The sequence below is a fragment of the Schistocerca piceifrons genome, chromosome 4, assembly GCF_021461385.2.
Source record: "Schistocerca piceifrons isolate TAMUIC-IGC-003096 chromosome 4, iqSchPice1.1, whole genome shotgun sequence".
Classification (NCBI taxonomy): Eukaryota; Metazoa; Arthropoda; class Insecta; order Orthoptera; family Acrididae; genus Schistocerca; species Schistocerca piceifrons.
Genome location: NC_060141.1, coordinates 516359248 through 516386095, shown reverse-complemented (window position 1 = coordinate 516386095; position 26848 = coordinate 516359248). Strand labels below are relative to the sequence as shown.

General features: G+C 40.3%; 1 protein-coding gene across 1 annotated transcript in view; it reads left to right on the top strand.

Moving 5' to 3' along the window:
- The window catches only part of LOC124795962 (trypsin-1-like), a 163715-nt gene that overhangs the window by 125227 nt on the left and 11640 nt on the right, over nt 1–26848 (top strand). The window contains exon 3 of the mRNA XM_047260043.1: nt 26357–26495. Within this exon, the coding sequence (XP_047115999.1) occupies nt 26357–26495 (139 nt within the window). The remainder of the gene's footprint in view (nt 1–26356; nt 26496–26848) is intronic.

Genomic DNA, 26848 nt, shown 5'->3' with positions numbered 1-26848 from the left:
AACACATAGTCAAGGATCTTAGTCACTATTCCTGCTGCGTTCTCATTCACCTTTGTCTCTGTACGGTAAAGGTGAGTTATCTACAACGAAAAAAAACGTACAAAAACCATACACAAGCGTTAGGATTCCACAAGAAGGGTGCTATTTCGTTGCTTCTCTGGATTCTAAGAAAACAAAAGGAGTTTATCACAAAACAGACGTCAAGAAATATCAGCACTAAAATACTTCTCTCTGTACTAGTTTTTGTATATAGTATGCCTTACATAGTGTGTTAAGTACATAAATATATGTGTTTTCTGGCTGTGTACATTTGTATACAATGATCAGTTAAATGCACTGATTCAGGAAGCACAGAAGTTACGAATTACAGAATTCGTTTAACAGCAAGACCTAAAACACGATCAGTATCCGGCTATTTGTTCATATTTACAGTTAATATTCATTATACGTAGTTTATTACTATTTCATAATGTATAACCTAGGAACATATTTAGGCTAAGCTGCAAGAGCTTTTCTAGTTATGTACGGACTTCGGATATCTTACGAGCCTGTAAACGAAAGACAAGCCGTTTTTTTTATTTAATTATACTTACACGTATGTCCTTCGCTACATAGTGAGTGCGATTTGAGTACAACTTTCGAAATAGAAAAAATAACCTTATCCAATAAACGTGTTAGACAGGGACGTATGAAACCATGAATCGTAAGTGGGACTGGAAAGAAAACTACTTACGTGCTGTAGTTCAAAGGTTGCAATCTACGACAGATATGCGTAGTACGCTAATTAATAATAAAATGTGAGTGATATAATAACGATTTTGCTGTCCACACGGATAATTATGGGAGCAGTGCAGTGAAAAGAGAAGGTAAATATAAGGCACTGCACATGCAAGTAAAGTTCAGTATATAATTCTTTGTGGAATATGACTTAGATTTATTACATCAAATGTAATGGTGTTCTTCTGAAGGTTGTAATTGAGGAAACCTTAGTAGTTTCTCATATGCAAAGGATGCAAAGTCATGGTGCTAACTAAAGGATGTGACCACTGTGACGTTTAGCCGATCTTAAGGTTAGGCAAAATTTTTTCTTGGTGTATATTTCGGTACTCATTTTTGGTTCGCATACATGATGGATGATTTCTGTTTCCCACTTCTATGTTGTGGTCTTTCGATTCGTCTGAAGGCGTCCTAGATTTCTGAAGGGTATAAATGTAGAAAAATCGTCTTCCCTACGACGAAACACACACTGTTATTACTTGGAAGAACGATTCATTCATATGAAAACATCATGCAGCTGAACTAGGTAATTAGAAACAAAGCCAAATAGAAAGATAATTAAAGGCTTGCATACTGCTATGTTAGGTAGGAAAACAGTTTTAGTATTGTAAGAAGTTTCACAGTCTGTGGGAACCAGATACTCGAATAGCCTATAATCGTTTGTGGAGATACACGGAAACATACAAAAATATAGGTTAAACGATTCTCTGTAGATCACATTCTAAATGAGAGGAGAAACTCACGACACTTACTCAAGTGATACTGAAAGACTCCGTAAAGCAAAGCTAATGAAACATTTCAAAGCGCAGAGTAGACTATGAACTTGTACTCATCCCTGCTGCGACAGGATGTGGGAGTAATCATGTGGTGTATTCACAAACGCCTTTAATCCTGTGTGTCGTCAATAAGCGATGTCGCACATAATCAAGTGTAAAAACATGTGTTGAACGTGGTTTTACCTTAAAAAACTGATGTTTGCTGTAGTGGTAGCCAACAACAGTGTTTAATGTAGCCACAGTTGTTGCCTCATGTGATCGTGCGTGAGAAGTGTGTGAAAACTTCGAAGAATATCTAAGAAACTGGGCCTTACAAGAACGATTGACCAACGTTTGTGGTGAATACCTTTATAAATATGGCCAGCAGAGAGCTGAGCTCTATACAATATGCTAGTAGAGAGAGTTTGATCGCAGCTATATATAGAACAGAGCAGCAACAGTATTACCACTGTAAAATTAGTGAGAAACACAAGTTTCCCCCTCTTACGGATCGGAGGAAGGACAACGAAACATGAACACCATGAAATTTATAACAAGATAAAAGTTTTAATCAAAATTCACTTTCGGACCACATTGTGTGTGGCAAATGTGTTTTTGAATCTCTGATGCTGCCATCTAATATCTTTCGAATAAACCAGTGATGGGCTGTAAGAAGAGGCACGACCGATAATCGCCGTGCCAATTGCGACACGGGCGGCAGGCACCTGTTCCTGACGGTTTCATCGAAGGCGTGAGCGTGGCGTCTCAGTGTACATCAGAGGTCACTGAATGTGTGACGAAGACTGTTTTCACGTAGGTTTCGCTCAACAGTCTTCAACGACCCTATGATCAAGAGTTTACAATGTCTTTACACTGAGTCGTGCAAGAAATGAAATCTTAATGGACAATTGTCGATGATGAAAAACATGAAGTCAGTCCCAAGTTTTGTATCATATCAAATTCAGTTTCACATGTTATGAAAGAAAAACCTTACTTACTCTGTAAAATGTTCAAGCGAACTATCTCAGGCTTATCGTAAACTAATACTGTCACTTAAAGGTTAAAAGTAAGCTGATGTATGAAATTTTTAATGCTTGTCGAAAGTGAGATACGACTTCAGTGCGAAATTAATATAGTTACCAATTTTATCTCTCGATATGGTGTTTTTAGGCTCTCTTTGCTATTAGCTGCACGCAGATGGGAAGGGACACAGATCCCATTAGGAAAAAACCATTGAGAGTATATTCAAATGTGTACTGAAATCGAATATCATCCTGAAAGTAACTTGTTGAATGTACTTAGTTATCCAGCTATATGTAAGTTCTCTAGCTAATAAACTGACGTAGATTTAATTGATAGTCAACATCTTGTTGAGTGACTCACGTATATTCTGGTCACCACATAACTTGGTACACTCAAGGGAGCTATATAACGTTATATATGCTAGCCTTGAAATGTATTTGTGCATCAGACATGAAACAAAATGTATACCAACGAATGTATTGTAAATGAATTAAAATCTGTTCCATTTCATTTGTGATAAACTTTATGTTATTAAATTTAAAGTTTTGAGGCCCAAGAATCTTATCTCCAGCCGAGCTTCTACAAGGGAAAAAATCTATGAGCAACTTTTTGTTAAAAACGTGTGAGACGTTGTACTTCGCTTCTTCTTATCATACTTTGGCGCCTTTACTAATTCTGCTCATGTGACGTAAGCATCTGTGTTTCTATGCCGTCTCGTTTTGTCTTAACGTTATAGTAACTACACATATGGAATTCATTTCATACTGTTTGAACCGATTGATTCTTGTGTTGAAAAAGATAGCTTTGCATCTAATTCAACGTTATTTTAGAGAACGTAAAGAAAGGGTTTGCGAGAAATTGTTCACTGGAGTAACGACTCAAGATATTATGTGCTCTTTGGTTAGTTGTGCATCATCATTAAGCAGGGGCCCTCTAGGATTATTTCTTCCAGTTCCTTGGACATATCTTTCACGTACGAATTTTGGTAGCTAGAATGGTCATTTTCCATCCAACAGCGACAACGGCAGTAGCTGCACTGACTTGATGATACCATCCTCACGTAATGAAACACATGGTGAATTGAAATATTTCACTTCGCGTAATTTGCTGATTTTATCAGCAATTATTGCTGTGTTTTATCTAAATTTTCGATTAGGTTCTCCATATTTGGGGGTTACCGCTCTCTCTGTGGCTACAATTCCTACGAGTTCTAAATTGCCTTCATATGTGGCTGATAATCCTTACCACACAACACAAACACCAACAGAACAAGGAAGATGTAAGCATGATAGAAGCTGAGGCCAATGTCTCCCAGATTGTGGAGTTTCTGGGGCTCACATCTTAAATGCTTGCATATCATATACATGCAAGTGTCATCCAAAGGAGGGCTAATGGTGTGTGTGGTGCAGACCCATAGGCTGTTACAAATGAGAACTGTAAGGAGTGTCTGCTCGGAAAAGATGTATCTCCGAATATGTTGCACCAAGTAGTTTTCCGTTCGCAAGGCCAATGAGGTGCATACTGTACTGCAAATGAAAGTCGGTCTGTCCTGCCATGACGATAAACCGTTGATGTATGTAGATCGAATCGGCAGCATCTTGCTCTAACGCTGTTTGCTTAAGAGATTACTTAAGCGACTGCGCGCGCGCGTGTGTGTGTGTGTGTGTGTGTGTGTGTGTGTGTGGAATTCATACATGAAGTATTTGACATAGTTTTCTGTATGTGTGAGTGCACGTGAATAACACACACTGTTTGTGCTTTTTAACTGTATATTATTATATTTACAACGAACAGGTTTTTTGCACACTATATGTACTTGTATGTAACGTGTGTCTCTTCAAAGAGACGCCAGGAGCATTTCCTCTGGTTTTTTTGCAATTATTTGCAAATCAGTTGTTGCAAAGTGTACCTGGAACCAATCCAAATAAATAACGCTCATCTAGCCTTTCATGCTATGCCCAGTGTCGACGAAAAGCATTAGTTTATGGTTTCTAAAGCAGAATTTTACGTACCCATTCAATAGAGTAGTTCCAGAAACAGTGTAGTGCAATGTGCATGATTCGATAACTATTAATTAGAGCAATAAGTGACGACGAATAAACATTACTACAGTACAACACCGCCATGGCCCACACTGACATCTACCATGAACCATTAATGCGGCTCAGTCACTGATGGAGTACTAGTTACTCTTCCTCTTGTTAGATTTAATGTCTGAGTGAGGCTGTTGTGGGCGGCCGTGGCTACGGTTGTTGTAACCAAATGGGAAACTGGTCTGCCCAGAAGTGAAGTTATACAGGGTGGTCCATTGATCGTGACCGGCCAAATATCTCACGAAATAAGCGTCAAACGAAAAAACTACAAAGAACGAAACTTGTCTAGCTTGAAGGGGAAAACCAGATGGCGCTATGGTTGGCCCGCTAGATGGCACTGCCATAGGTCAAACGGATATCAACTGCGATTTTTCAATAGGAACCCCATTTTTATTACATATTCGTGTAGTATGTAAAGAAATATGAATGTTTTAGTTGGACCACTTTTTTCGCTTTGGGATTGATGGCGCTATAATAGTCACAAACGTATAAGTACGTTTCATTAACTATTCTATACCACGTAGACCGTAATTCTGTTGACAGGACTTTGCCATTATGTTGTTCCAAATATTCTTCCAGTTTTTAGTTGGTTTTTTCGCCTCCATCCTTTTTCTCACTTTTGTTTGTGCAAGTGTTTGATAGATTCCTTCATGATTGTTCCATTATTTCCACAGATTCTCTGAACGTAGGCCACTTCGATAAGATAAATTCTGACAAGCTTTAATTTAAAATGAATTGACGATACGCCTTCAGGTCGATCTAAGCCCTTTGGCGCCAATGTATGAAATAATAACGCTGTTATATTTTCAGGGTATCTCTGAAGAACTTCCCAAGTCCGGTTGATACATGAGCCCAAGGTCTTCTGTCGTATGCCCTCCAGTCCTAAACCACCTTCCCCACACCTCAAGGTTGTTGTACCAGCCGAAGCCCTGAAGATATGTCTCCTCCATATGAGGTGGCAAACAGTTATTGTAATGTTCTTTGCAATTCCAAAGAGAATCGGTAGGCACTGATAAAGATAGAAGACTTTTTTTTTAAGTATAGTACCACTTATCAGCTTCACTGTCTGTATTTTATTCAGGTCTCTATTTCTGTGGTTTCTCACCATCCCCCGAGTTTTACCAAGCATTTCTTTCCAATTTACTGCAGTCATTCGGAGAGGGCATTTATAAAAAGTGACTCCCAGCGACTTGTGGTGATCTGTGGGTTCCGCCCATTCGAATTATGTGTTTTGAAAACCATTCAGATTAAGAAATGAACTTTTTGTTTTGTTTACTTCTGCACCTGTAGCTACGCAATACAGCTTCATTATGCTCGTCAGTTTTGCAATGTCATCATCACTCCTAATTATTACACCCAAGTCATCTGCATAAGCATTCGTAACCTTTCTTGCAGAGCTTCATTGTAAGCCCCTGCAGTTCATGGTTGAGCTTGAGAAGTTCAATTGCTATAACGTATAGCAACATTGAGAGTAGACTTCCTCGAGGGAATCTCCTTCGAATTTAAATAACTCGAGTACAATGTCCATTAACGAGGATTCGAGCTCTCATTCCTGTGATCATATTCCGCAGGGAGTTTATAAAGCGATTGTCGAAAACCATTTTTGTCAGAATCGTGAAAAGGTAACAGTCACTGACTCGATCAAACGCCTTCGCGAAATCAATAAAGAACAAGGATACTTTAGCTCTACTCGCTGAGAAAATTGACACAATATCTTTGTATACATTAACGCTTTCTAATATACTGCTTCCAGGCAAGGCTCTCTGATCACGTTGCATGCTACCCTGATCATTCGGCCATTGATTGCTCGTGCAGCTATTTTGCAGTCAGAGCTCAGTAAACACATAGGTCTCAGTTTTTCAACGTCTTTCGTTGCGCTATGTTTTGGTATTAAAACAATCAAACCCACTTTGCACTCTGGTGGTATGGAAGTAACCATTGATGGCTTCATTAATGGCACTGATCAGTTGTTCGCCGATCATATTCCAGTACCTTTTATAAAATTCCAATGGTAGGCCGTGGGGACCAGGCGTCTTTTTCGGTGGGAAAGCTTTTATAATGTCTAACAACTCTTCACTAGTAAAAGTTGTCATCAGCTTCGCATTATCTTCCTCTGTTACCAGAGCATCTGCCGATCGCTGCTCTAAAAGCGCCGCAGTGCGGAGGTCTGTATAAAGGTGATGGATTTCATAGACTATGTCTTTTTGTGCGACTACGAGCGGCGTCCTTGTACATGTCCACCATGCAGAAGCAGTGGACACCACCCTTACACGCGGCTTGCTGGAAATTCTTATGCCCGCGACCATAACGCCACCAGTACCAGTCGGACACATCAAGCACCATCTGACGCACATTTCTGATTTCATCGTCGACTTCAGTTATGCCCACACACACTTACCGAACACGCGTTCTCCTCGACCTGAATATTTTTACACCCCACTGCTTCGTTACATACCCAGCAAAAATATCGAACTCAGACATCCATCCAAGCGGTGGCCCACGGTTGGGCGTCATATCCACCAGCCTTTAATTCCCTCCAATGTCTGGGCGACATGGTACCACGTCGCAAGTGGAAAATTCGCCACAAATCAACGTCTTCACGCCATCAGACTAATGGACGCTCCGCTTTGTTCCATTTGCCACCTCATGGGTGACTATGTCCACCAACTGACTTGTGCTGCCACCAGTGACGTCTGGAAACTCGGCCGACAGTTTGTTGACTGTAACCCCCGCGTTCCGCCAGACTCGATTGACCCATGGACTTTTATCCATTCTGAGGATACTATTTCCCGGCCACCAAAAATCATGCGCTTGTATGAGTCAAGACGTGGACGATGACCTGTGTATAATGATGGCGACAAATCACGCCTTGCCTTCTGGAAGTACTTACAAACCGCCCACAGTGAAGTCGAGCACCGACCGCGCTACTGTGCCTTCTTCGTCAATTATTTTCACGCGCTCTTTACGTCAGCCCCGCTAGATGATGGCTCACGTCGACAACACTCCCGCCCCCCCCCCCCCTGCTGACACCACAGATACTGTCTATTGCTTCACACATATTAGCCCTCATCAGTACTACTGTTATTATTATTTGTTCTGACACCTTGTTGATAAAAACTTGGCTCGCCTTGTTCGAGTGTAGTGTCTCGCGTTATTTCCGCCGGAAGGATGCATTTCTGTTGTATTTAAGCTTGTACTAATAAAGATATTTTATTTATTTACCCTGGTCCCGCTAAGAAAAAGGAAAAAAAAGCTACTTGGTGGAGTGATTCAGGGATGAGAGGGGGAGGCATCGTGCTCAGGCCTCAGGTTTCGACCTGTGCCCGCTTTGTCTCCACCTGCTCAGAACTAACCACATTTTTTGTAAAAAACAAAAAAAGGGGTAGCGTCTTTGGAAAAAAAAATGGTAAAGCACTTGCCCGCGAAAGGCAAAGGTCCTGAGTTCGTGTCTCGTTCAGGCACACAGTTTTAATCTACCACAGTGTCAGCTAAATCTAAGTATAGACAGAGAATGTCATGACATTAGTTTATATGTGAAACATACACAGCTTTTGCTGATAATAACGATACTGTTATAAGAAAAGTAAAATATCTACCGATGATCTTCTTCTTCCGAGATGATCGCTGTTGCGGCTGTAAGACACTTCGTACTGAACAGCAACTAATAGTGCAGAAGCAATTGAATTATAAAAATTGTTGAAAGGTTGGGTGCTGAAATTGCGCACAATCGGCTCTCACTATGACGACACCCGTGAGTGGAGGTGTGGAGGGTGTAGGAGTGGTAGGGATGGGGGGAGTTGATTGACTTCACAGAACAGTGAAGTGATCATGTCAAAAATCCTGGAGCCCCAATATCAGGATCTTGGTGTAAATGACTGTATGTGATAATGTCATAATTTTTGGAATGACGATTTCATCACCCCGATGCATATGTTTCAATGTGATTATGTCAGAATTCCAGGAATCCTACTCCTATTGTTGTTGATGTTGTTGTTGTGGTCTTCAGTCCTGAGACTGGTTTGATGCAGCTCTCCATGCTTACTCTATCCTGTGCAAGCTTCTTCATCTAACCTACATCTTTCTGAATCTGCTTAGTGTATCCATCTCTTGGTCTCCCTCTACGATTTTTACCCTCCACGCTGCCCTACAATGCTAAATTTGTGATCCCTTGATGCCTCAGAACATGTCCTACCAACTGGCCCCATCTTCTTGTCAAGTTGTGCCACAAACTCCTTTTCTCCCCAATTCTGTTCAATACCTCCTCATTAGTTATGTGACCTACCCATATAATCTTCAGCATTCTTCTGTAGCACCACATTTCGAAAGCTTCTATTCTCTTCGTGCCCAAACTATTTATCGTCCATGTTTCACTTCCATACACGGCTACAATCCGTACAAATACTTTCAGAAACGACTTCCTGACACTTAAATCTGTACTCGATTGTAACAAATTTCTCTTCTTCAGAAACACTTTCCTTGCCATTGCCAGCATACGTTTTATATCCTCTCTACTTCGACCATCATCAGTTATTTTGTTCCCCAAATAGCAAAACTCATTTACTGATTTAAGTGTCTCATTTTCTAATCTAATCCCCTCAGCATCACCCGAATTAATTCGATTACATTCCATTATCCTCGTTTTGCTTTTGTTGGTGTTCATCTTATATCCTTCTTTCAAGACACTGTCCATTCCGTTCAACTGCTCTTCCAAGTCCTTTGCTGTCTCTGACAGAATTACAATGTCATCGGCGAACCTCAAAGTTTTTATTTCTTTTCCATGGATCTTAATAACTACTCCGAATTTTTTTTTTTTTTTTTTTTTTTTTTTTTTTTTTTTTTTTTTTTTTTTTTACTGCTTGCTCAATATACAGATTGAATAACATCGGGGAGAGGCTACCACCATGTCTCACTCCCTTCCCAGCCACTGCTTCCCTTTCATGCCCCTCGACTCTTATAACTGCCATCTGGTTTCTGTACAAATTGTAAATAGTCTTTCGATCCCCGTATTTTAGCCCTGCCATCTTTAGAATTTGAAAGAGAGTATTCCAGTCAACATTGTCAAAAGCTTTCTCTAAGTCTACAAATGCTAGAAACGTAGGTTTGCCTTTCTTTAACCTATTTTCTAAGATAAGTCGTAGGGTCAGTATTTCCTCACGTGTTCCAACATTTCTCCGGAATCCAAACTGATTTTCCACGATGTCGGCTTCTACCAGTTTTTCCATTCGTCTGTAAAGAATTCGTGTTAGTGTTTTGCAACTGTGACTTATTAAACTGATAGTTCGGTAATTTTCACATCTGTCAACACCTGCTTTCCTTGGGATTGGAATTATTATATTCTTCTCCCAACCCTAAAAGTGCCGAGGTCAGCGTTTTTCGCCAGACTGGCAAACGACCCTCCAGTTCCAGTCACCAATTGCCACTAACACTACGTGAACCCTTATGACTAGGAAGAAATGGGAAAAGCCAAATGCAGGGAAGAAAAAGAAAAAGAAGAAGAAAAAGAACATCAGCTGAAGCAGGTTACAAAAGTGGAAGGCAAAGAATGTACCAAAATGAAATCAAGATTTTAGACACTCTCATAAGAGTGCAACTGACTTGAGAAGAAATTAGTTCAAATATTATCAAGTACTTGTACCATTACCTTTCTCTTGATTTCACCGTTAACAAAAACAGCAAGTACTTTCCAGCACTTGAAACACTGAATAACAACAAAGAACTCAACAGATAAGATAAAGGTGTCACTGCGGGCGAAATGGCACGCACCGCTACGTCATTGACCAACTTTGTATAAAAGATACCAGCCTGAAGTCGAACTTCGTCTGTTCACGATGATTTCTTTCATTGTTTGCTTGTTCTTGCTTTCAGCTAGCCAGTGCTATGGTAAGAGTCTACGTAAAATTAAATTTTGTATATGACGATGGCGCAAATCGTGAATGTCACAAGATCGTTGTATCTGAACCCTTTGTTCATAGAGCAAAATTTAAAACATCCAAGACAATAACAATTTTGAGCAATAACTTGTTTGCTTTCATGTTCTTGTATAAGTCACTATGTAATATGAGATTTTCTCATGTTTTACGGTGTATTGCTTTTAGAACCACAGAGATCATGGAGAGTGATGAGTTCGATATCTCTTTTAGTCTAATTATGAAAGGAATCTGTACAAAAACTTGTTACTGTTTGGCTGCAGTTCTGTTTACAAGATTGTTGTTCAGCTCATGTTATAGTTAAGATCAGATCACGTCAGGGGCCAATCATAATTATATTTTTTCATATTCGAAATATAAATATCTTAACACAAGTTCTTTCTTATGTTCTGGAGTCAACAAACACATCGAATTGACAACTTTCTCATAATCCAGCTCATGTCAGAACAACACTTATTATCTCATATGAATCTCAGAAGTCGGTGATATTTTTATGTGATGATCTTCTATCAAGACAAAGCAATTTTTTTGATCTTTGGAAGAAAATGTAGTTTATCCAGTAATCAACGTTCTTCAATTCATGACAGTCCCCCAACTCAATTTGTATCAAGGCCGTCGGCACATTTTTAGACAATGTGTTTCATCTGAAGATGGTGCTTGTCTTCACATCTGCCCCTTTCATCCGTTGTAATTTTTTATTGTAAGTATCAGGTTGCTAACAGTAAAGCAATTCGCCACTGCTTTACCATACTTGTCGATCCTCTTAGCTTTGGCATCTGCTCCATAATGTTTTGCTTGGTTTTCAGTTAAGAGCCACGCTAACTTTGAACTCCATTTACTAGTACCATATTCATAAAATGTTCCTGCATTTGCCCTATATGTGTCGCTCCACACAGTACGCAAAGCAGTGCGAGTCTTTTACAGTGCTTAATTTCCTCATTTTCTGTCTTGTCTTAGTGCACTATGAAATTCTTCCGCCAATGTAGTGTAACATATCTTGTTTACATGTTCCGACAATTTTTTATGGATGATATTATTACAGAAGATTTGTCTCCCTTCGGTTACAATTATTTTGTTAAATACAGTTTCGTAGCTAGCAGATTTTCATCTCTTTGACTTATAAATGCAAATATGTAACAATTAAACAATTGTGACATTTTGTAGCAAGTTATATACCATAAATCTATACCTTTCATTACCTGTATTCTACGTGCAACGGTATATTCTACTGTGCCATATGTTAAGTTCACTTGCGTTTTTTTTGACAGATGAAAAAATGATGACTCTTAGTTGTCTCTGCGTGCTGTTAGAATAATTTTATTTTCAGAGTGCCTGTGGGAGGCTCAAGATTACTCGTAACTTCGCACTGGAAGGCCTTTCTTGCAGTTTGCTACAAATGAGACATAGAGCCACTTTCTCCGAAAAAGAGATTTAGTTACTTATCTTACAATCTCCTGTCAGCCTAACAACGTTCTGACGCAAGTATGTCAATTGTAACCACTCTCCCACCGTTCTGTATATACAATGTACCCCGTATGGTTCGTACACCTATTCTCTCAGCAGTTTCTGATGAATATAAACTTTTGTGTTCAGGTGGCAAAAGGTACATTTTCTTGTGCCATACGTAAAGTTGTCTTCTTTTTTCTCTGACAAATGAGAAGAATGATTTGTCTTAGTTCTCTCGACGTGCGGTAAGTCGATTTTTATCTAAACCCGTCATTCACGGTTTCTCCAACTTATTCTATATGACGTTCCATTACATGTCTCAACACTGTTACTATTTTTATCTGCATGATGTGGCTGACTTTGGTTGCGGCTTATTAATTCCGTAATCAAAGGCTACTGTATTTTCAATCTTAGCAGTGTCATATATTAAAACTTTTTGCATTAGCTGCTAGTTGTTAGTCCTTGCAACAGGATGGTACACCGCCAACATCTAACTAGAAACTACTACAATTTATTGAATACAGCTATCTTGTAGAAACTGTTCCATTAAGAATGCGTACCGAACAGTAATATTCTAGCAGAGGACAGACAAGAGTACTGTGGGCAGTCTCTTTAGATGACACGTTGTAGCTTCTAAGTGTTCTCGAATAAAACTCAATCTATGGTCCACCTTCCCCACAACATAGTCTACCTGATCTTTATAACTGAAGTTTTTTGCAATTGTTGAGCCTAGATATTTGGTTAAGCTTGCAGCCTGTAGATTTTTGTGATTTATCGCACAATGGAAATTTAAGAAATTCCTTTTCGCAGTCATGTGGATGACCTCGCCATTTTCATTACTTAGAGTCTACTGCCATTTTTCACACCATACAGAAATCTTGTCATTACTTGGCAACGGTTGGTTGCGATTTTGTGATTACTTTATTAGACGGTGAAAGACAACATCATCTCTAAACAATCCAGGATTGGTGCTCAGATTGTCACCTAAAACATTTATGTCTTTCAGTCAGTTACTACGAAATGTGAATTTGTGTGAGAAGGAATCAAGAATTCAGTTGTACAACTGAGACAATAATACTGCATAGGCACACAGTTTTATAAGATACCTGTTTTGTGGAACGCTATCAGAAGCCTTCACGAAATCAAGAAATATGGGATCAATTAGAGATTCGCTATCGGTAGCACTTATTACTTCATGAGACTCAGGAGTTGTGTCGAACAAGAACTATATTTTCCGAATCTCTGCTGACTGTGAATCAATACGTGTAATTTTTCCAGGTAATTCATAATGTTCGAAAACCGTATTCGATTCAAAATCAAAGTTGGTAATAGGGGTCGGTAATTCAGTGGATTATCCCTGCTTCCTTTCTTGAGTATTGCCATGACTCGTGCAACCTTCTAGTGTTTAGGTACGGACCTCGCATTGAGTAGGCAGTTGTATGTGACTTAAGTGGGTGGTGCTATTAGATCAGATTACTCTGAAACGAAATTAACTGTCGTATAATCTGTAGAGGAAGACTTTCCTCGATTACGCGATATAAGTTAATTCGCTACAAAGAGGATATCTGCCTCTAAGTTAATGGTGTTGGCAGCACTTTTTAACTGGAATTCTGGAAAAAATGCACATCATCTTTCTGATGAAGGGATTTCAGAAAACAGTATTTGGCAACACCGTTTTAGTGTCACTGTCATCAGTAACATTATCATATGTACAAAACTCTGAAAGTATTGTTGGCGCCTTGCCATTGGTGAACTTTATGTATAATCAGATCTCTTTGGATATTCTGCCAGATTTCGAGACAGAGTTTTGTTCTGGGAACTATTAAAACGAAGTCGCATTGAAATCGCCGCTAATTTTCAAGTTCCTGTAAAACTTCCTCATTCGGGATTTCGCGTTCTTTGAAATCTGGCATGGCTCTTCCCTTTCTTCTGCAACAGTGTTCTGACCTGCTATGTGTAACAATAGGGATCCGTTCTGTCTTTTATCGATTTATTTGTAATAAATCTTCCAATTCCTGATGATGCCGTTTCTCCGAATTTAAGCCATATCGGGCCTACGCTTGGATAGTAATTTTGGAGAACAAGAAGCGAGTTTTCATATATTCTCTCAAATAGATATATTGTAGTTTATTTTCGGTGGGTTTGGATGATACGTTATGCAGTCTATATAGAACGACCTTTTGGTCACTAATTCCTGTATCTGCCATGATGTTCATTATGTGATACGAATTTTTTGTTGCTAAGAGATCAAGTATGTTTTCCAAGCATTAACACTGCCAGTGTGCTCCTCAATGAAGTGTTCAAAATAATTTTCTGACAAAGCATTTAGTACAATGGTAGGCGATGTTTTATAACTATCCCCGGCTTTGAACATGTATTTCCACCATTTCCAGAATACATTGAAGTCATAACCAACTATAACCGAATGAGTGGGGTACGTATTTGAGGAGGTACTAAATTTTTCTTTGAACCTTTCAGCGCTTGTATCATCTGAGTCAAGGTGCTATGAAAGGAACCAAATATTCATTTATTTCGTTCGTCACGTATGACGTTCACCCACGCTAACTCACAGGAACTATCTATTTCAGTGTCACTCCAACATAACCTTTTTTAACAGCTACAAACACGCTGTATTTAATCAATCGTTTCTGTATACCGTTAGATCCTTTGCAAAAATTTCAACTGAACTCATCTTCACGTTTAGCCAGTTTTCTGTACGTATAAAGATTTTAGCTTCACTGCTTTCTGTTAGCACTTGAAGCCCTGATTCTTTCCCAAACAGCTACAGCAGTTTAGTGCTGTAATGCTTAGTGTTTCTAGAGCTAACTTCGTGCTATGTTTGACCTGCTGCTTTTGAGACTCTAGCCCATTTTATTCTTCTCTAAGGCCCTCTAAACCAAAAAACTAACCAGAGCTCATAGCCCCCACCACCCATTATGTAGTGGACCAAGGACCTATTACGCGGAACCCGATACTCCACCAGGCGCAAATCAAGTAATCTGCAGCCTAAGTGGTCTCACAACCGTCTGAGCCTCTGAATCAGACTCTGCACTCGGCTCAGCACCAAAGGTCCGCAGTATGTCCTGACGACGTGCAACAGCTCTGTTGTCATCTTGCACGCAAGGCAGCCAGTCTTTCCTTCAGACAGTTCAGACAGCTGCCTGCAACCAGAAAGAACCTGTTTCGATCTAAAGCGACACACATTATTAGAACTGAACCGAGCCACCATCTGCAGCTGGCTGGATCCTGTGATCTTCATGGCACTGCAAAGGACTTGTTCAGTACATGCTATGGCCCCCACCCCAGTACGCACACACACACACACACACACACACACACACAGAGTGCACATGGCCCCCGTCCCCTCCTTGGTGGCCACATCCCTAAGGGACTCCTTCACACGCCTAACGTTGAAGTTCCCAGCTAAAGACGACGAAACTCTAAACTAGGCGCACAAGCACGCAATAAATTTGCGAATTAAACTTCTTATCACAAAGGTAAAAAGGATTAAGTCGTTTCCTTTTCAAGCTCGTAGAAATAATTCACAAACGAACGCAGTACTGTTTTGTGGTGATTTTTGGACAAAAGCTGCCCCCCCCCCCCCCCCAGTTCACCTTCAACATCTATTTTAACTTAACCTCTAACTTTTCGTTCTCTCTCTGACCACTAAATTTCTTCTCCACTCTTGATTGCATCTGTACTGCCGCCACATACGAGTATTACTGTTAGACGTCATTATTCACATCGACAAAAAAAAAAAAGAGTAAGCTGTTCAACACAATCTTAAGAAAATTCTATTGTCATTATTATATCTGTTACGCTATTATTATTATATACTTTTCATGTGCAATGCATGTTGAAGTGTCAGGATGGCTCTAATAATGTCAGGTGAAACATATATATAAATAAAAATAAACATATGTGAATATCTAATTGTGACCTTCGTACCACACACTGTACACTAAGTGTTCATACTTCATGAATGGGAAACTTGCAATAATTTAATTTTTATTTGCGACTGAACGTGATAAATGCAGCAAATACTCTGAAGAAAAAGTAGATGCTCTTACAAGGGGAGGATGAAACTAAATGAAAATTTAAGAGTAAGAGAGAGTATGTGGTCATTATTTCACTGATAACGAAAGTGAGTCATATTTCAAAAGAACTTGGCTATGTAGGCTCTCTTACGAGTATGTCACTGCACCCCCTCTGGTCTGGATGCATGGGAAGGGTGTCATAAAAGTCTTGTATCACTTCCTGAAGCAAGGTGGTCTGCAGTTATCTAACTGCTCCTCGACATCCCGGATCCAGGCCCTGGAAAGGAACTGATGTCTAAGTGGGTCTCACAAATGTTCTATCGGAGACTATACTGAGGAACTTTATGGCCATAGGAATCCCTCAACACTACGCACACAGTTCATAGACACACGCTCCATATAGGGACGAGCATCCTCTTGCTAATAAATGGTTCTACCATACTGTCGCATGAGTGGAAACACATGAAGATGCCGTATGCCTCTGAGGTACCGTAGTGCCATCAGTCATACTTCCCGTGGCGTGAAGTTAGACCCGTCTGCTCCCCACAGCTGCGCCTCTCCAGAATTGTTAAACAATTGAACCTTTCAGGAGATCGCTGACGATGGTCATCCAGAGCAGCGATGAATCGCGATTCATCGCTGAACATAGTGTGGCCCTGTTCATCAGCAGCGTATCCTTCCCATTCTCGTCACCACTGTAAAAGCAGGCTTAGCATGAGATGGTAGTTACTTAATCCGGCTGATGCTAATCTCTGCCAATGGTGCCGGATCACACAGGGCGTTGCACGAAGCCCATTATTTTCTCTCGGACGACAGGCGTGGATAAGAAGGGCTCACGATGTGCTTGGTGCACGATATGGGTTCCTTCCTTGTGGCGGTCAGATGCGATCCACTGGAACCTCGACGTCTAGTTCGCCTCTCCTCACGTAGTCATGCAGACCAACACTGCATCACTGTCACATCCAAATGGCACACAGATCTGGGTATTTCCTGGTTCGACCAGCTGGCCAAAGGAAGACCAACAATGAGTTCGCTTTCAAACTCTATCTGCTGCTGATAACGCTATCTCAAATGAGTACGCTACATATCTGGTTTCGACACAGTGATCCTTCAATATCTGACGGCATTAAACGCCGCTTATATATTTTAGCAGATCTAGTAACAATGGTAAACTCGAACAACACTGATGCATTCTGGTGGCCATACCATGTCACACAGAATTCCATCTTCATCCACTAACAAACAACCGATGGTGTGCAATTGAACGGAGTTAAACTGACATATGCTTCACTTTTTTTCTCAATCAATGCATCCTATATAGCTGCATGTACTAGAACCTATTGTGTATTAGACTGTAACATACTACATGGCGCACACAACAAACGAAATGTGGTGACTAAACATCAAAGTCCATTGCTGATACTACGTCCAATTGTCCAAAAAAAAAAAAAAAAAAAAAAAATCGAAATTATTTATTGCTCTCTAGAACTGACACATTTAGAGAACACAATAAATTAACGTAGTTAGTGAAAGACTGATGACAAAAGGCACATTGTGTGGTACGAAGGTCACAATTAGATATTTACGTATATTTGTTTTTATTTATATATATGTTTCACCTGGCAATATTAGAGCCATCCTGACACTTCAACATGCATAGCACGTGAAAAGTATATAATAAAATCCGGGGCGTTCCCCTCTCTCAAGCGAGTGTTTGAGAAGACAGGGACAGATCGGAAAAATATTTACACGAGGAGAGCCCCAGAAAATTCGGAGCGGAAAGTCACTCAAGTATTTATTGTTTCAGGAGCACCAGGCAGGAACCACAGCTCAAGAATAGTGGGAGGTTCGTCAGCTTCAGATGGCGAGTTCCCTTTTGTGGTAAAGTATTACCAAAAATTCTGTAAAACGTAATTTTAGTTTATCTATTTTAGCTTCGTTTCTGAGCAATATTTCTGCACTTGTAGCTCAAAAACTATTTTCCTGGTATCGAAAAATGTGAAAACTACCGAGTAAGAAATTATTCCAGGATTGCACAGATCTTGTTGAAAAATCTTGCCTTCTTTCAGAACCCTTTTCATACGACAACCAAGCGCAATTACTTATTCATTTAGTGTGGCTTGTTGATTAGTAAAACATTAGGTCTTGCCAGTTTTATCCCCTTCTATATACGCTGGGAAGTACAGAACGTTCTTCGATTAGGGCTCCCCTCACTCAGCGATGAGTCACCTCCTTCCTGAAACCACATTCTTGGTCTCCAGTGACATATAGATTATTATTTTGGTCGAATGGAATAGCACCACTCACAGTATTCCATTTCGCAGTCTCTACATACTTGACTCCACCGTAGATTTGTTGGCTTTGCTCAAAAACTTATGTCAATGTTTTCATTCATGAAGCATTTTGGTGCATATGACCTGTCATATATGTTTCTGTGTTTGCCTCTGTAGAGCGTTTTCAGTTTACATATAGTGGAACAATACCAGTGTAATTTAACAGGCGGTGAGGTGTGACACACTTTTGGCTGTCGATAAGGTGACTAACGAATGGGCCAACGGAGACGCGCGTTATCCTGGCTGATATTTACTCGTTCCCAAAGTTTAAGGATGAGGATTAAATAAATCATGGTTGGAAAACACTAATATGTATAATTAACCGAAGAATATAGCGACCGGTACACGCAGACCTCAGGTATGATTAATGTTAAGTACCACAAAAATGTAGGAATACACGAGACAAAACTGATCCCACCACTAATCTTAGAAGACAGCCTGATGAAAGGCAAAAAGACATCTGTAGGATTTGTAGATTTGGAAAGAGTGTTTGACGATGATAACTGGAAAACACTTTCTGAGATTATGATCTTATCTAGAATTTTTATAAAAACCAGAAAATAGTTCTAATAGTTTAAGGACATGTAGGAGATGCAGGAGTTGAGAAGGGCGTGAGACCCGATTGAAGATAGTTTTTCAAACCATACATAGTTCAAGAACGTAAATAAAGTGGAAAAAGAATTTGGAGAAGCAGTTGAAATTCAAAAGAGGAAATGAAATATCTAGAAGGTCTGCCGATGAGAATGTAATTCTATACAAAAACAGGAAACGACTTCGCATGTCGCGCGTATCTAAATGATAGAGTTGTGGAAATAGATTAACATCATCAACAGGATATGACATCAGGTGATGCAGAGGGACTTTGATTGTGACATAAAACGATGTAAGTACTAGATGAATTTCGTTATTTGAGCAGCAATATAATAGACGGTAGTCTATGAAATGCAGATCACCAATAGTAAGAAAAGCGTTTCTGGAGAAGAGAGATTTAATATAGAATATCAACTTACCATTAGAAAGACTCCTGAGTGTATTCTAAGGCCTTGTATTGAATTGGAATAATCAGGGCTTGAAAACAGAAATTACAAGCTTTCGAATTGTGGTATCACACAGGAAAGCTGATAAGGAATGTTGGTAAAGTAACTAAGTGTAACATACTGAATCGAAACTGGGAAAGATAGCTTTACAGCTAAAACAAGAGACAGTGAGATTGCACACAACCTGAGGCACCAAAGAATACTTAGCATTGTGGTATTTGGATGTGTGTGAAGTGGAAGCTAGTCGTGACTGCAGAAAGCAGGTTGAAGTGGTTGTAGGTTTCAATAAGCACGCAGAGATGCACAGGCTGGACAAGCGTAGAGAAAGCGTCAAACCAATATTCTAACTCCAGGCAAGTACAAAGATAACATAAACAAGTCGGAGAGGAGGAAAAACCGAAACAGAAAAGAAAATGAATGCATGTTATCATTTCTCTTCAAGCGGAGCTAACCAGTCTGTATAAAAATGTGATCAAAGATAATTGAAAGCAATGCTCTGAACTCATGATGCTACAGTTGGCTTCACAAGAACTTGGACTTGAAGAATCACGTATACAGAAATTATAATGCCATGAAATTAATGAATGTTATGAAAACGAAATGTCTTCAGTTGATACAGCGAACATTACAACGTAACGTCACACGTGAAACCATATCGACTCTCTGTCATTAAAGCCTTGTATCAGTATACATTGCGTCACAGTGGCTCATTTCTCCTAGTTACCTAGAAATCTCAACATTATTGAAACACGTTTAAATTAGCAGCTCCATCTATTCTCTGCACGGGTTTGCCTATAATCTTACATCTTCTTTCCCCAGACAAACCCTAGTAGTGTTTCATAGTGGGCGACTTGGCCTTAGCAGAATCATGAGCGCCTGCTGCCGTTATAGAGAAGAAGTCTAGTGTGCTGTTTGATTAATGTACCTGCTGATGATTTACGTGGTGTGTATGGTGGTACAACATGCAATATGTGGTTTTGATATGAGTACATGAGAACTTGGATGAATTTAGCAACATTAAAGTGTAGGCTGTATTCTCAAACGAAGGACATTTGATCGTTTCGTTATTGTAAGAAAGTAACTCAGGTTCCAATTCTTCTTCTAAAGTACGTTTACAGTGTTTCAACAGATGTAGATCCAAACGAAGTGTTCCAGTCCCTGTTAAGTTTCACATACAAGAACTGAAATATTTTGTTTTGAAGGTTAAATCCTCAGTAGCTCCACTACTTAGATCTAAGGAAACGATTGTCGCTCATACACCTCTGAAGAGCTAGAGCTGATCAAATGGAAAATAACAGAATTAATTACTATCACTAAACTGTGTAATATGGAATGCATCACCTCTGTACGGAAACATGCATTTGTTTTCTTTCTTTTTTTTTCAGGTAAGCATTTTAGTTAATGGCAATTTTAAGTGCGGTGGGACCATCATCAACCAAAACTGGGTGTTGACAGCTGCTCACTGCATAGACGGGTAAGTTCTCAACATATCAGAAAAAATTTCCCTACTTAAATCACAGATTTATACTGTAGCAGTATTTCACAGTGTTGGACATAACGTGACAGTTGGACAGATGTCATTATCGATGCTCTCACCAACGATCGAAGCAGCACGTCACTTCAGGTGGATTTGACATCACTGGTCCTGGTGAGCGTTCAGAGTGTTTACACTTCGTGCCAACAGCTACGATTGTTGGATGTCGACGTCAATACCCACACTGATTGTGCACTGTTTTAAGAAGTGAACAAGGAGAGAGAGAGAGAGAGGAAAGTAGTAAGAATGAAATATTAGAATTCAATTCCCGTCAAAAGCGAGGTCGTTAGAAAAGGGCCACAAGTCCGGATTACGAAAGCATAGGGAAGCAAATCGGCCGTGCCCTTCGCAGAGGAACCACGCCGACATTTGAATGGAGCGTTTAAGGGAAAATCTCGGAAAATCTGGATGACTGAAATGCTAGAAAGAGAGAGAGAGAGACAGATCAAAGACGATAGTGCGATCGTGAACGTTGCACTGCAGCTATTTTATGCGGAGGATGCGACCCTGTCTGAGGAGAACAGTTCAGATTTGCGGAAGAGACAGACGAAATGTATTTGTGAAGCAGTATTAGGATGTACTTAAATACTTCATGTGTTATTGCGGAGGTATTGGTGGAGTCGTCAGTTACAGACCGTGAGGTGATATATTCGTGTTCACGCATCATCCATGATAGTAAAAGACAAATAATTTCTTGGACACACGATACTGACTGAATTTCATATACAGGTTCAAAAATGGTTCAAATGGCTCTGAGCACTATGGGACTCAACTTATGAGGTCATCAGTCCCCTAGAACTTAGAAATACTTAAACCTAACTAACCTAAGGACATCACACACATCTATGCCCGAGGCAGGATTCGAACCTGCGACCATAGCGGTCTCGCGGTTCCAGACTGTAGCGCCTAGAACCGCACGGCCACTCCGGCCGGCTCATATACAGGAATATCTCATGAACTATTTCATAGAAAGTACAAGTAACGCAATAACTAAATTTCAAAATGCGAACTTTTATGTACTCGACTAATGTACGTGGCTAAACGGAAGGTGGGGTCGTTGAACACAGACTTCGTCGTCGTTACCGTAGTCATCTTCCATATGCAGGAAATTAGGCATCTGCCTCTTCCATCTTCATTAGGTTTATGTCCGTCGTTTTCCTGGTCCACCTAAGTTTTCCCTTCTTTTCGGGTTGTAAGTCAGCGTTTTCTTGGACGTTCTTCAGTTTTTCATGTCTTGCTTCCGCCTCTCACTATATTCAGTTGTTTCTTCACTAATAGCATGTACATTGAACTCCATTCGAAATTCTCCATTCCTTATTATATCCCTTCCTGTTCACCTCGTTGCTCTCACAAAGAATCTCATCTGTGTCGCATGACTTTTCTGTCATCTGTCTTTTTATTTACCCAAATTTAGCGTCCATACAGTAGTGGTTGGTACTGTAATGCTATCAACATAGTTTTACAAAATTCAATTTTTATATCCTTCCGCGTTATGTTAATATGTGTTCTCTTCATGTTCGATACAATGATGCAAAATTTACATAGCTTTTCATCTAAAAAATTACTACAATGGTAGCTTGTGTCGAAGTCCCACCATTTAAACTGTGACATTGTTCAGTTACTTCGTTGTTAATAATTATTTTCGACCGTAGTGGGAATTTACTTTGAAAGGTCATAACTTTCAACTTATAGAATGAAATTTTTAGATTGTTTTCTGCACATTTTTGGTTCAGCTAGTGTACTGATAACTGGTGTTTATCTTCACTTTCTGGTATTATTACTTTCTCGCCTCCAAAGAGTAAATCACTTAATGTAATTTATCGAACTTAATTCCTGGATGATTTATTAATTGCCAGATTTAAGGATATTTGCAGCACAAATGTTTAAAAGTACTTGGTGAAAAGGAACCTCCCTGTATCATTCCCTGATTGATTTTAACTCATTTGTACTTCACCTTCTCCATTATTACACACATCAAAAAAAGTTTTGGGTCATCCCGGTTCTCACAGCTCCTGAAGATAGACGTTCACTGTGGATATTGTATCACACACACAGTCTCTTTCACTGTTCGGAGATGTCACTAAACTCGCCCAAAGATGCAAGCAACCATGCATGTGCAGCGCCTATTAGACGGAGGGGCTCCGACAGCCGATCAGTTCCAGTCATTCCACCAGGAAGGAGCTACACGGCTCGTGTTGTCTGTAGTTCAACCATGCCTAGATGGTCAAAACCACGGTTCGATGGCGCCCGCAATGTTACTTTCTGCCAGGAAGGGCTCTCAACAAGGGAAGTGTCCAGGCGTCTCACAGTGAGCCAAAGCGATGTTGTTCAGACATGGAAGAGATACAGATATACAGGAAATGTCAATGACATGCCTCGCTCAGGCAGCCCAAGGGATGACCGCTACTTACGGATTATGGCTCGGAGGAACCCTGACAGCAACACCGGCATGTTGAACAACGCTTTTCGTGCAGCCACAGGACGTCGTGTTACGACTCAAACTGTGCGTCCATGGCGAGGTCCACATTTGCAACCACAACAGCGCGGTACAGATGGGCGCAACAACATGACGAATGGACCGTTCAGAATTGGCATCACGTTCTCTTCACTGATGAGAGTCGCTTATGCCTTCAACCAGACAATCGTCGGAGACGTGTTTGGAGGCAATGCGGTCAGGCTGAACGCCTTAGACACACTGTCCAGCGAGTGGAGCAAGGTGGAGGTTCCCTGCTGTTTTGGGATGGCATTATGGGGGGCCGACGTATGCCACTGGTGGTCATGGAAGGCACGGTAACGGCTTTACAATAGATCGTGCACATCTTATAAATGACTTCCTTCAGGATAACGACATCGCTCGACTAGAGTGGCCAGCATGTTCCTCAGACATGACCCCTATCGAACACGCCCGGGATGGATTGAAAAGGACTGGTTATGGACGACGTGATCCAGCAACCACTCTGAGGGATCTACGCCGAATCGCCGTTGAAATGTGGGACAATTTGGACCAGCAGTGCGTTGATGAACTTGTGGATAGTATGCCAAGACGAACAGAGGCATGCATCAATGCAAGAGGACGTGCTACAGGGTATTAGAGGTACCGGTGTGTACAGCAATCTGGACCACCACCACTGAAGGTCTCGATGTATGGTGGCACAACATGAAATATGAGGTTTTCATGAGCAATAAAAGGGCGGAAATGATATTTATGTTGATCTCTATTCCAATTTTCTGTTCAAGTTCCGGAACTCTCGGAACCAAAGTGATGCAAAACATTTTTGATGTGTGTATATTCTTGTTTCAGTATACACGCTTTTGGTTGTCCTTTCAGTTGCGGTGGGTAGCCAGTGTCATTCATTATTGCCAGTAATCTATTTCGATCAACTTGGTCGAAAGCATAACTATCTTCGTTCTTCTGTGAGTCGTTTTATGCGAAAACATTATAAATACCAGACATTGTTTTTTTTCTGAATCCATCTTCATCGTGTGCGAGATGTGTCTCAGCGAGAGCGGTTATTCTGTAGTTCAAGGTTTTTTTCCGTAGTGTTTGTATGCTACGTTCAGCCTACTAATGCCTCTGTAGTTTCCACATTCGCTAGTATTATCCGTTTTGTAAACCGCGCAAATTTCTGCCCTGCCTCATTTTTGCCACCACTACTCCATAGGCTATAAGAATCAAAGGTAAAAAGTAATTTTCTGCGTATCTGATTAACTCTGCATTTATGCATCTGTTCCTGCAGCTTCCCTATTGTAATTTGTTTGAGCGTGTTTTGAAATTCATACATAGTTATTATATCAATAGCTACAATTTTTTTTTTCCTTCATGAATACGCACACCATTCGCAGCATCTTCCTATTTGCACTGTAACTCTTGATAATGTGTAATCCATGGATTTTTTAAATTATTAAGTTTCGTTGTATCCTTTTCTGAATTGTTTATGTACGTATTTACCTTTGCGACAGACAAGAGATGGTCTTTCATGTCTATTATGATTGATGTGGAAGATAAGCCTGCCGCAAGAAACATCATGGGCCGATGTCGTACAAGATCTCTAGTACTAATTTGTTTTTGTTTCAACGGAGTGTGACTGTGTGGATTCATAATCTTATAGTAACATGATGAAGTAAACACTACATGATTTAATTACTTAGCTTATTGATGAACTATCGTTTACTTAGAATTGTATAATAATAAAAAGCAGAACACAGGTTTATAATACGTGTGTTTCTGATTTGACAAACCACTTCAGTCGTACTATTCCTGAAAATTCTGGGTTAATAGTTGTATACATATTTAAAAGTAGCCGACGGGTCCTTAAAACATTGTAATTATACTATAATAAAACAAAAAGCATATAGTACAAAGCACGCTAGGCAAAACCTCGAACATTCGACCACTTTCACCATCCTAATCGTCAGGAGCAACGGACTGTCAAAATCGGTACTGTGGTGATCTTATGTAGCCCAAAGATGGCTTCTGATTGGTCGGTAGTTCGTCATGCTGTCGCAGATGGTGTCAACGTCTGCGCACGTGGCGTCCCCGCTCCCACTGTAGCGTAAACATTGTGACGAATATCTCTGGCTCTTCCCTGCATCGAGAGCTCGCTTCCATACACCGTTATGTGGATTATGTGCGCCGTCACGGTTGAAAGTTTCTCACACGTTCTTACTTTTACAGCCTCTTTCATTACAGAGTCCCAGTATATGAATGCCTGGGACAAAAATTTCCTTTGGTGAAGCAGCATTTCATGTCTGTTTACGAGGCTATTCTCAAGAGACTACAAACGTGTTGTCAGAATAACTATGAAATAAAGATGGATGAAGGGGGCCGAACTTAATGCATGTTTATCAGAATGTTCCAAAAAATAGTTAGCCATTTCTGGAGACAACGAAAACCCATAGCCATTCCGTCCGTCATTTCATAAAATTTACCGCCGTACAAGAAGTAGCTGGTGTTCATAACATGTAGGAAGAACTTTATCGTTTCAGGAGGAAAATGCTGGGAAGACGAGGTATCAGATCTCTCTTCCGACCTCCTAAGAAGATTATGCAGATGCTACGTCCTGTTAAGGACGGTCTCGGCCCCCGGATTTCAGGAATTTACAGCATCGCATGTGAATGCGGAAACAATTACATGAGTGAGTCCATCAGCACCGTTTCGTTTAATAGGCTTTTCAGATGTGGCCAAACAAAGAAAATATAACCATCGAACTGATTTCAAGAGCGATTTAAATTTCCGTGATAAATGTTGAAAAGTGTCAACAAACTACGCTGCTACGTACTCGGAGTTAGTGTCAACACTTAACGACAATCAGCGACCGATTTGCTGCAATATAGTACACATTTTACGCTTTTCTTCAGCAGCGTAGAAACCCAGACCGTTTCTTTTTGTTTCAGATACGGTGCGGGGTCCATCACCGTCCATGCGGGCTCCACGTCAAGCACCAGCTCTGGTACTACGGTGGGAGTGAGCACCACCATCATCAACGACAGCTTTGACAATCTGGAATACACGGACGATATCGCCCTGCTCGGGGTAAGTTCTCCTGTTGCATTGCCCCTCTCCTTTTCTTGTGGTACATGATCCTCTCCGACGTTCTTTTCCTCGGAGACTTATTATTATTAGTACTGGTAATAGTATTTTTATTGTTATTAATATTATTATTCTGTTGTGGATGTTCAGACCTCCACTTCGTAGGGTGCATCCACTGCACACAGAACTGCTGCTTCCCATTCAACATTAATTTTATTGTAATGTAGACTAGTTTAAATAGAATATTCATTGTCCAGCCACCGTGACGTATGCATCGAAGAGTTTGACTGTTAATCGAAAGGTTTTATGTCCGTTTCTGACCAACGAATAAATTTCGCCATAATTGGAAGGCCAAG